The 12,512-nt window shown below is 31.6% G+C and overlaps 1 protein-coding gene across 1 annotated transcript; it reads left to right on the forward strand.

Moving 5' to 3' along the window:
- The first annotated feature begins 8,215 nt into the window (after positions 1–8,215).
- LOC114719735 (protein trichome birefringence-like 11) lies at positions 8,216–11,665 on the forward strand. Its single transcript, XM_028905255.1, has 4 exons — positions 8,216–8,758; positions 9,759–10,148; positions 10,249–10,407; positions 11,077–11,665. The coding sequence occupies exons 1-4, from the start codon at positions 8,316–8,318 to the stop codon at positions 11,483–11,485; spliced, it is 1,401 nt and encodes a 466-aa protein (XP_028761088.1). The 5' UTR covers positions 8,216–8,315; the 3' UTR covers positions 11,486–11,665.
- Positions 11,666–12,512: the final 847 nt, after the last annotated feature.

Raw genomic sequence — 12,512 nt, forward strand, 5'->3', positions numbered from 1 at the left:
TTAATCTTGTTCATCGATTGGATGCAGGAAGGGGAAGGGGAAGGGCAGAATAGGGAGAGGCAAAAGCAATATGCAATTATTCCAAAAATGAATAAAACCAGATATGTTCTAATACTACTAAATATCCGAAATATCTAAGAATCATCATTAATTCATATCCCATCACTGAGCTAAACATTGGGAAATTATTTATTGTATATCCCATTATTGATCTTTGTATATCAGTAACCGGGTGACACACATTTGGTAGCACGTAACATCAGAAACACAATAGGGCAATGAAGTCGAACAGAGCCATGTCATCCTCAGATTTATCCCCAAACAATGCAGGGGCCCAGGGGAAGCGAAAGCTCATGAAATCCTTTCTTATTGATCATATTTTCTTTATATTTATATAAATGAATTAATATAATAATAAATTTAAACATTTGATGAAAGAGAGCGTAAAACAATAGCTAGTTTCGTTGGGATACCAGGAATGAAGTTGGGCCGCTTTTAATAACCCAAAGTTTTGGACCCTGTTAAGTCGCTTTATGGATCTAGTTATTGCCTTTACTTAGGACTTCTAAACTCTTCTCATATACGTCGGTGTCCGTGTGTGCACAGAGGATTTTTACCCCCGGCAAAAAGGAAATGATTTTCTTTCATATTTTTTCTCATTATTTCTTCTAACAAATATTTCTCTTTCTCATTTATCCTCATATAAATAGCGGCGTATTTAGGAAAAAAATATTTTTTTTAAGTGTTTACTACTTTTAACTAATCTTAATAAATTTTTTAATCACAGAATTCCATTTATTGGATATTGTAAAAAGATCGGGTGGAGTAATTTTTATTATTTATATGTTTATAAGATTCAAACTCCTAATTTTTTTTGTCTTTTTATAAAAAGATAATCTTACCTCAAAAATAAAATATTGAGTAAAACTTAGCAAAAATTAATCTACATATCCTTATAATTTCACATAATTTTTAATTAGGTTTTTGTATTTTTTTTATTGGATTCTTATAGTTTCTCCATGCCTCATTTATAGGCCTTATTGTTAGTTTATAAGAGACACAATATTAATGATTAATGTCATGGCTCTTTTTTTTTTTAATAGAGGATAAATAAAACAAAATCAAAAATCAAAACAATAAACCAAGAACTAGGTGATGCCACTCTCATGCATTATAAGGTTGGTATGTCATGGCTCTTTCTCTTAATACAACTGGATTAATTTTAGTGCATGAATCTAAATAAAATTAAAATTAAAATTAGCCGAATTATAGATTATGTACAGAAGGAGACGTACAATTATAAGCATAACATCTCTTTTACTTTTATCTTGATGATAAATTAATTTTAGAGAAAACTAATTTGGAGATCCTTACAATTTTCTTAGTTTTGAATTAGGTCCCTATACTTTTTTCTCTTTTTATCATATCTTTTAATCTTTTACAGTTAGATTAGTTAGTCCCTACTGTTAAATAAGCACTAATAACGTTAAAAATTTCGTTTGTCTCTTCTCCTTCCATCTCCTTCCACCATAGCCCCAAGTTTGACAAAGCTTTTCTCTCTCCTTCATGTATTACTGGAGATATTCTTGTTCCCCACCATTAAAATTTAAATGCCTCACCTCCTTTCCAATCCCCAACAGCTCTGCTTATTTCTCTGAACTTTTTTCAACTCTGTCAGTCTCATTGATCTTTTCTTTCCTGCTTCTGTCAGCAGAGCCTTGATTAGTTTCTAGGCACTACTCTGCATTTGGATTTGGTTATGCTGCCAAAACGAAGACGATGATAGATGGAAGCAAATAAACAACAACTGCCTTATACGCTCTTCTGCAAAATTTTAATTGTATTTTCCGTTAACTTGTCATATTATTCTTGCAACTCAATGATAAGGCAATTACTCATTATAGTACTCCCTCCGTTCCTTATTATAAAAGACATTTGATGTTTATGGCATGTTCCTATATATAAGAGACACTTACAAGTTGTCTCTACTTTTTTGTGTTGATTTACTATTTTATCCATATTTATTATCTCCAACTCACACTCTCTCTCCCTCCCACTTCTCTTTCTTTTAATAATTTAATTGTTCTCTCTCATGCTCTCTCTCCTTATTAATGAGGGCATTTTTGAAAAAAAAATTATACTTTTTACACATTAATTGTTTTTAACTAATTTAAACTGTTTTTTTGATCAACATACTTCGGTTATTTGTCTCTTATAATAAGGAATGGAGGGAGTAATTTCATATGCCACCTCTACTTCTATATATCGTCAAACCTTACATTGTAAACTTGAGGAGGGTGTTTGAAATTAGCTAAAGTTGAAGAAGTATGTACAAATGTGTGTGGAACCAAATGTGCGGAGCTGTTTGAAAGCGTCAGCCGCCGCCATTAGGAGGTGCACTATTCTCAAGCTCCTGAAATCCTCAAACAACGGCCCCCTCATTGTTGGGCGTTGACCATGGTTATACCTCCATCGTGAATCAGAGTTGTTGCACCCTTCCTCTTCCACATAGGGATCCGTTTAGGGAATATGTTAGGGAGTTGGGGCATTTAATTGTGGGGCAGAAGAATATTTCCAGGAATAAATGAAGGAGAGAGGAGAGCTGGTCTGTTTTGGGACTATGGTGAAAGGAGATGGAAAGAGAAGATGGTTTCAATTAATGGAAATTTTTAACACTGGTAATGCTTATTTAACGGTAGAGACTAACTGATCTCATGGTAAAAAATTAAAGAACTTGATAAAAAAAACTTAGAGATTTGATTCAAAACTAAATAAATCTGTAAGGACCTTCAAACTGATTTTTTGTTAATTTTATTCCGTCATTTTATATTTGAAAACTCCTTTTTATTTTATATTTTGGGAAATTTTACATATCTATTGATCAGCACCTACATTAGTCTTAATTAACAGAGTATGAGATAGGGGCCCTAATAGTTATGACTCAGAAAACTATAAAAACCTAGTAAAAATATAGAAATATAATTAAAAATCAGAAAAAATTATAAGGCCGGACAAACTTTTTTTTTTCTTCTAAAATTTAATAAGGGTTAAAGTTCTTAAATATCCTAGAAGTATCTACAAAAGAGTATCCAACCCCTAGAATTTTCCTTTGGATTTAATATACCTCAAAAATTTTATTTCGTAGCATTTTTGTCATGAATTGTTATCTACCTTTAAGTGGACATTAAAAACACGGGTCAAACCGCATAATTTAACGGTCAAACTTAACAATAGATAACAGTTAGGGTATATTTGCTATGAAAATAAACTGTCAAAGCATATAAAAGCTAAAAAAACTATCAGATACTGGTACTATTTTGTAAATACTCCTTTGGTCCTATTTATAAAACAAAGAAATAAGACATTTTTTGGTTCTATTTATAGGGCATTAAGTGAATTTTTTTTGGTATAGATGTGTAATTTTATCCTTGATTTATTATTATATTAACTTTGTTTATGTGAGGTATAATATAAATTAAATAAGAATAATATTAAAAAGCTGTTAAATTTTAAATAAAAGTTAATAAAGTTTAAATTTTTTCTTAATTTGTATGTAACATATTAAAAATAACTTATAAATAATATTAGAAAAATAGTACAGGATTGGCACCTTGGCCCAATTTAGGGGGTGTTTGGCATTCTCAAAACTGTGGTTTCAGAAACACTTTTCTGCAAAACGAGATAACCTTCTTCACATATTTACTTCGTAATCCGTAAAAACACTTCTAAAATTATGGTTTGGTTTCTATCCAAACACCCCTTAATAATGCATAGATAACGTAGAATTTGCCATGGTGCATGGAGATCCAGCTACTCATATTCGTGAGACCCGTGTGATGGATTCAGACTTTCAGAGTGCAATTCTCTGGGTTCTTTGTACATTGATCAGATTCTGAGACATGATATATTAAAAAATTATGCTTCATTGTTCCCAAAAATGTTGATATACGAATTTGATATTATTTTAATTTTGGTATGTAAAATTTGGAACTAGTAGTTTTTAGTCTTGATAATGTTATTTTATGAACAAAAACATTGTTTTAGAAATTAAAAAAAAAAATCTGCAGGCATACTAAATTAAAGTCAAATATCAAATATTAAAATTATTGATTTCGAATTTTAGTTATCGAGAATAAAATGGGATCAAAGTCAAGACTAACCTTTATATTTTATGTGTCTAAAACTTTAAGTCATTTTTTCATTTTTATTTCATTATTTCTGTATTAATTAGCATAAGCTTAACCGGGAATTATATTTTATTTTCCATCTCTCAATAGATTCTATCTCATATTTTTGTTCACATATTCTCTATTATCTCCTTTTTTTCCACTTATACTTTCTCACATAATGACACTCATCCTTTTCATAAATAAAAGTATATTTAAAAAAATAAATACACTTTATACATATTAATCATCTCTAATTAATTTTTTAATTTCCTTAATTCAATTACTTTTCTATCTATTTTGGTTTCATTAATTATCTTTTCCATAACTTCGACAATCTTTATTTTTACTCTTTCTTATTGGTTTGATGCATCTATCATCTTACAAATCATTAATTACTTAGATGCTTCCTCCACCGACACAATGCTCACTAATCTCCCCAATCTTCTTCTCATGCATTAAAATTTACATAAATTATGTTCTACTTAAAGAAGTCAGCCACGTAGCTCTAAGAAATCTAGTTAATACATTAACATAATAGAATTTATATAAACCCAAATTATAATAATTTTTTCTTTTCATTTTGTTTTCTTCAGCCGAGCTGAAAATTAAGGAAAAAAAATAAAAAAAATGCTTGAACCCATATAGAGTATTCCTTATTTATATTGGCCGGAAAAAAATATTCCTTATTTAGTAAGATCTCATAATTACTGTGTCTGTTTCCAATGGATATGTGTCATTAAATAGCTAGCTTGTTTGTGACGGATACTATCTGGTGAAGCTAAAATGCAGAATAATAACTTCTATTAATTAATACTCGGTCCAATTTTTTATAAGATCTCAAATTTTCAATTAGTTTGGTCATTTTTATAAGATTTTGCTTAGGGGTATATATATTAAATGAGTTTTTATTAATTTTTTCTTTAATTAATTTTCTATTTTTTCCCTCTTTTTTTCCCCTCTCATTCTGCATTCTCTTTCATCTTTTATCTTATTATTAGTATTTCTCTCTTTCTTTGCTCCCTTATTCAACAATGACATACTTAGGAAAAAAGTCCAATTTTTACATATTTATTATTTTAAACTAATTTTAATTATTTTTATAAACCACATAATTGGGTTAAAAGAATCTTACCGGGGACTTTTCTATAAGACTGTAACGTACTGATAAATCAATAATTCACATTGATGATTTCGTTATGGTGCATGATTCCGCATTTTATATAATAATTTTTCCAGTATTTAGTACGAGAGCTACTCAATAAATTTAGATAAATTAAAAAGTCAAATATTGTTACTTATAATAAAATTAGTTTGAGTTTGTTAAATTAACTAGGAGAAAAATAATAAATAGAAAGAGATAAAGTGAAAAATAGAGTATTTACATTTAGGATGAAAAACAAGCCAGTGATATAACATATTACCTCTGATCCTAATTATAAAAGCCAGTTGACTAATTTAAGGAGATTAAGAAAATAAGTTGAGTTAGTTATTTGTCCTAAATAGGTGTTGTCTTTCTTAAAATATCATTGCTAATCAAGTGTATTGACTAGAACTATCATTGTTAGAAAGACTACTTTGGAAAAAAATATATAAATATGAGAGATAAAGTGGATTGGGATCTTATATTTAAGACTAAAATAAAAGTCAAATAGGGTCTTATATTAAAGACTGGAGGTAGTATTCCTTTTCATAGAATTTTTTGCGTGACTTTTTTTTGAGCCACATTTTCATTGACTTAACATTCATGATGAATGCTCTTTTAGTACTATTTATATGGTAGAGAGAAGACATTTTTTTGGTTCTATTTATAAAGCATTGAGAAATTTTTTTGTATGGATGTACAGTTTTATCCTTCGTTTATTATTGTATTGATTTTGTTTAAATAAGATGCAATATATATTAAATAGGGATAAAGTTCAAAGGTTGTTAAATTTTAAATGAAAGTTAATGAAATTTAAGATTTTTCTTGATCCATATAAAATATGTTGAAAATGACTTATAAATAAGATTAGATGAGTATTAATTATCTATGTATTCAATGAATGGGACTCTAGTTTATTTTTTTAAAAAAAATTATGATATATGATCCATAACTTCTTTTTTTTTTTAACCAGAAAATCCATAACTTCTATTTAATAAAACTAATTATTAATGATTAAATAAATTAAAAGTTTATGAGTTCAAATCTTATTATTATTGTAAGAGTCTTGTTGATAAATGATGTGCAAGTGTCCTTGTAACTACTCTCGAAGTTTGAAGCATGTTCTGAATTCTGATAGACCTAAATTATCTAAATATTTTGTAAATTAAAAAAAGTTAAAAAAACAGAGAAGCGGAGCGCGTTGGAAAGGGGTGTGAGAGACGAAGGAATAGGCGTAGGCGCGGGAGGGGCGTTGGAGGAATCGTCATTAGAAACTCTCTCACGCACTTCTTGCGACCGGGTTACGCACGTCCCAATCACAACACGCGTTTCATCCCACTCTCTCACCATCCACTCTCCCTCCACCTTCCCCACGTGCCACGTCTTGTTCCACGTTTATACATCCACATCGCTGACACGTACACCTTCTTTTACTTTCATAAAATTATTTAAAATAAATTGATTTAAATCATATACTCCTCCGGTCTTTATTATAAGACCCAATTTAACTTTTTATTTGGTCCTAATTATAAGACCCAATCCATTTTGTTTCTTATATTTATGCATTTTTCTCCAAGATAATCCTTCTAATAATGATAGTTTTAGCCAATATACTTAATTAGCAAGGATATTTTAGGAATGACAACACTTATTTATTATAAATAACCAACTTAACTTACTTCCTTAATCTCCTCAAATAAGTCAATGGGTCTTATAATTAGGACCGGAGGAGTATCTCTTATATTATTTTTTAAAAAAAAATTTATATAATTTATAAAACGATGTATTACGTTACATTTTTATAATTAATAAATTTATTTTAATTTTTTTATCTACTCAAACTAATTAAATAGTTCTTACGTGTAAGGATTACTTAATCTGATTTGATGATTTTATATGTAAAATATTGGTTGGTGGATTTAATAATAATTCATAGATAGAAATGAAGTGAATGCGTTTAAAAAAAGATGAACATACCAATTATAATTAAATTGAATAAAGTGAGTTGGATGTCTTTAAGTTAAAATAAAATTAAAAATTCAAATTATATAAATTAAAGGGTTAAGATCTTTAAATATTTTGAAAGTATTTACGAATGAGCATTTAGTACTTAGAAAATTTTTGAGTTTTATATGTCTTGGAAGCATAATTTAGTGCCAAAATTGCTTTGTTGTTAACAAACTAAATTTTTCTTTTTGACCTACTTATGTTGATAACAGTCAAATTTAATGTCTACTAACACTAGAATAATTTTGTTACGAAATTATACTTTCAAGACATATAATAACAAAAAAAATAAAAGCTTTCGGGTAATAGCTGTTTTTTAATGGATACTTTGAGGATATTTAAACATGCAAGAGCATATTATCAAAATCAATATATGATTAGTATTTTTTTTTTTTGCAAATCTCTCACAAGTTTTTTTTTTCCAATGCGGAATCTCCTATAAATTAAATTTTTTTCCCTTTTTCGACCAGACCAATAAGTCAAAATCAAAATCTTTCGACTGAGAAATGATTAAGACAATATTAGGACTCAGATTAGCTGACCAATACCATATTTTCTTTACAAGAAAAACAAAAACAAAAGCCTTTTGCCCGTGCATCCCGAATCCCTCTCTCACTCAACAAATGAAAAAAATATGCGAACGAATATATAAATATGTGTGTGTGTGTGTGTGTGTGCATATAATGCTGCCATGAATGCTTCTTTGCTTCTTTCACACCCATCTTCTCCCTCTTTCTTCTAGCTTCTCATTCATTCCTTCATTTAATGATTCATGATGCTGACCTACCAAGCAAAGTAAGCCAACCCACAAAAGAAAAAAAAGGCTTTCAATTCAACTGGGGCTTCCATGAATGCCGTGTTGCTTGCATGCCACACCCCGGAATCACTATCGTCTCTTCACAAGCTTCCGTCTTTCCTTCTCCTCTGATCACCTTCAACGGTTACAACAATACCCAAATTCTTCAGTTCTGAAAATTTTTATCTTCTTCTTCACCCAAATGTCTAAAACCTTCTCCTTCCATGACGTTGAAGCCATGCCGGTGTTCGAAGCTTTCAGGAGGATCAAACGTTTCAGGCCGTTCGAACCGTCTCTGGGTGTTTTGGGTTTTTCCGCCGTCGCTGCTTTTGTTATTCTTTCATTCTTCTGTTTGGATTACGGAGATTTCACTGGACGCTTCGGGATTTCGGGTCGGTCCCAGAGGAGACTTCCATGGGTACAGATGAATAAGTCAGAACAAGAACAGAGAGTTGAATTTCTTGGAGAAAAAGGTGGTGATTGTGATTTATTTACTGGAAGCTGGGTCTGGGACGAGAACTATCCTTTGTATCAGTCAAATAACTGTACCTTCCTCGATCAAGGATTCCGCTGTTCTGAAAATGGACGACCCGATTTGTTTTACACCAAATGGAGATGGCAACCCAGAGACTGTAACTTACCCAGGTACCTATCAAAATCATATTTCAAAACTTGTTACTGTCATAATATTGGTATTGTGTAATCATGTTTGTTTAGAGATTCATAAAGATGAAATCAAATTTAAAACGCCGGCCGACTTATTTTCCGGCAACTTATGGGTTTAGTGTTATCCTTTTACTGTCAGCATTGGCAGCAATCTGAGAAAACGAGAAAATGAGAGGAACGAGTCGTAGTCTATTAATCTGAATGGGGAAAATTATAAGTTTGTCTTATCTCTTTGGGATTTGAAACAGTGTATGGTTTTGGATTTGTCTGACCCATTCTTCTCCGGCATCTTGAAAGTGACCCCACGGTTGAATGGCCATAAACCATTCGTCGTATTATGAACATTTAGTGAGGCCATGAGATAATATATATAAAATTTGGTTGCGTTTCAACTTATTCTAGTATTCGTAAGTCGATCTTGTGATGTATCTTTCTACATCACTTTCAGTATTTTTCTACCAGTTTCTTTTGTGCACAGCAAACCTTTGTTTCTTTCTTCAATCTTGACTCTTAAGATATTCTATTTTTCATGATTAATTTAGGTGGTTTATGGAGTACGGTTTATTATGACTCATTAAAAGTCCAACTCATTAATTTTTTTTTTTAATATCATATAGAGATATATATTAGCTGCACCTTGATTGGACATCTTTGATCATATGGGGATGAAATTTTTTATTTGCTGAAGGATAAAAATACATGTTTCCCATTTTTCCCCCCTTAAAACTTGTTAGTGTATCTCTAATAGAAAGAGGAGAAAATAAAGAAAGTAGTGACTGCACGAACTTTCAGAAGTATGAATTCTAGAATAAAATTCTGTTGACAGAAGGATGCTAGCAGGTACAGTAGTATGATTAGAAATTTAGAATAAGTACTGTGTTGGTGCCAATGAACATGTACCTGTCAATGATGTCAAAGATGATAATTAGATCATGGCATTTTAACTATCTTTTCACTTGAAACATTTACCAAAAACCAGATTTAATGCAACATTGATGTTGGAAAAACTGAAAAACAAACGGCTAGTGTTTGCTGGGGATTCAATTGGGAGAAACCAATGGGAGTCACTGTTATGCATGCTGTCTTCTGGAGTAGCCAACAAAGAATCAATCTATGAAGTGAATGGCAATCCAATCACAAAGCACAAAGGGTTCTTGGTGTTCAGATTCAAAGACTATAACTGCACTGTAGAATACTACAGAGCTCCATTTCTTGTTCTGCAGAGTCGCCCTCCTGCTGCAGCTCCTGAAATGATTAGGACAACACTAAAATTAGATACAATGGATTGGAACTCATGGAGATGGAGAGATGCTGATGTTCTGGTTCTTAACACAGGGCACTGGTGGAATTATGATAAGACCATCAGAGGGTAATTTATATACTGGGCTTTGAAGTAGTAGACAACAGTAAATCAGAATAGCAGCATTTGGTGAACTTCACGTTTTGTCCATTGTATTTTATTTCTGCAGGGGTTGTCATTTCCAACAAGGTTCGGAAATTAAGTGGGATATGAGAGTAGAAGATGCGTTTCAGAGGTCCATCAAGACTGTGTTGAAGTGGGTACAAGAAGCAGTAAACCCGAACAAGACCCAGGTGTTCTTCCGTACCTATGCCCCTGTACATTTCAGGTTTGTTTGACTGTTCAAATGACATATCTCCAACACTTTGCTAATGAGCCTGAAACTCCTATAGTTGTTGATGGTGAAGTTCAAAGAAAGATGAGAATAAGATTTGAGTGGAAAGAAAAAACAGAGAAATTAGGTCCTATACACACTACTAAAATTGTTCCATCCTCATGAACTCTTGAGAATTTTAAACTAAGAATTCTAAAACATGATTGTTCCTTTGCTACTACGCTGTTTTGGATTCTAATAGAACGTACCTTTCTGAATTATGGGCGGACATTTTATGCCTTCTTAGACGGTATTTGCCCACTATAAGAAATAGTAGATGCCGCCTCATTCAAAATGCCCTATGTTTTCTTTTTTGGACGTTTTTTATTGACATGCCTAATTGAAATGTCTTGAATACCATAATATCTTCTATGATAACCCAATCATTTCAGGTTTACTTCTGTAGTTACCAAACGTCCAAACCTATCGGTAATTGCTGCACAACCCCTTTTTTTGTCTCTAAGATTCAAAGATTTTTCTCACTCTCTTAGACCCTGGGTAGAATGTGAAGATTTGGTCTGCCTGAAAGAATGATATCTTTCACTATGCTTTTTCTGAAAGAAATGACAGATTTACAGTATATCAGTCTTCAAAAGCTAAAGCATACCAGTATTTATGATGCAGAGGAGGGGATTGGAAGAAAGGTGGAAACTGTCATCTTGAAACACTGCCAGCGTTAGGATCCACCTCAATGGTGCCTAATGATAACTGGTCACAATTCAGAATAGCCAATGCTTTGTTATCATCATCATCTACAAACACAAGCACTACGAGAAATGGAATTATGAATCTGAAGGTATTGAATATAACCCACATGACAGCCCAGAGAAAAGATGGGCATTCATCTCTCTATTATCTTGGCCATGGTGTAGGGCCCGCCCCTCGTCGACGTCAAGATTGCAGCCATTGGTGCCTCCCTGGTGTTCCTGATGCATGGAATGAGCTGCTCTATGCACTTTTCCTTAAACATGAAGCTTCTCAACATTCACAGGTATATGATTCACAGAGAGAGCCTTCAAATTGCAAACAGTGATTTTAAAAACAGAGGCAAAGGTCTCGGAAGATTTTTATTTATACACATCAATTTTGGGATAGAATGCATAGTGGTGGGAAAGCAGAGATGGGGTAATTATCAATTCTTTTTGTAAATCGTACATTTAGACACAATTTTGATGAAATACTGGTAAAAGGAAAAATATTTTTCTCGTCAAAATGTTTTTGCTTGTACATTGAAAATTCAGACTGTGACTGGTTATTATCATTAATCATCAAAGATTATTCTACTTCACCAGAGATATGAACTCAATTGCCCACGACTAATTGTCAGAAGCTCTTTATGAACCAAGAGGGTAACACAAGCAATGCACGATGCAGAATTTGAACATCTCTTGATCATATGCTGGGAATAATCCATAAACTCAAAGTTTTACCCTGGATAAGTAGAGCTCAGGTCTCAGGGTCATCTCGATGAAACCATCGCAAAATTTAGAAGAATCTGATTTTTTTTTTATTACGAAAAAGGGGCAGATAAAAATTGAAACATATCAGAGTTTTTAAAAAAACATATCGCATCGGCCTAATCCAGGATAGAAGATTGAACAGAGAGAGAAACATCGAGGGAGAAGCACCGATTGCGAGGGGTAAGAATATGGAGATGGAAGACGTAAGAGTAGAATATTGGGGAGAGAGAGACATATTATCTCATTTTTCAAAATATTATGGGAAGGAAGCGTGTTTTTGTTTACTTTTTGTAATACAAAAAATTAATATTCTCTGATTCTTAGTATAAGACCTATTTAATTAATTTGATTAGATTAAAAAAATTAGGTAAGTTAGTTAATTATAAGAGATATGACATGTTTTTCTTAAAACATCATAATCATCTTTTTTAATATCTTCTGTCCTTCTTTTACTTGATTATAATTGATAGAATATCAATATGGGTAATTTAGAAAAAACTGATAAATATGAAAAATAGGTCTTATATTTAGAATCAAAATTAACTAAACAATTAGGTTCTATATTAAGAACCGGAGGAATACTATTTATTTTCATGTTTT

This window comes from Neltuma alba, unplaced genomic scaffold (genome assembly GCF_004799145.2).
Source record: "Neltuma alba isolate B1F8T4 unplaced genomic scaffold, ASM479914v2 tig00011941_pilon, whole genome shotgun sequence".
NCBI classification, from domain to species: Eukaryota; Viridiplantae; Streptophyta; class Magnoliopsida; order Fabales; family Fabaceae; genus Neltuma; species Neltuma alba.

Coding starts and splice junctions, on each gene's coding strand:
- LOC114719735 (XM_028905255.1), top strand. CDS start 8,316: ATGTCTAAAACCTTCTCCTTCCATGACGTTGAAGCCATGCCGGTGTTC. Junction 8,759..9,758: donor AGAGACTGTAACTTACCCAG/GTACCTATCAAA, acceptor ACCAAAAACCAG/ATTTAATGCAACATTGATGT. Junction 10,149..10,248: donor TATGATAAGACCATCAGAGG/GTAATTTATATA, acceptor TTATTTCTGCAG/GGGTTGTCATTTCCAACAAG.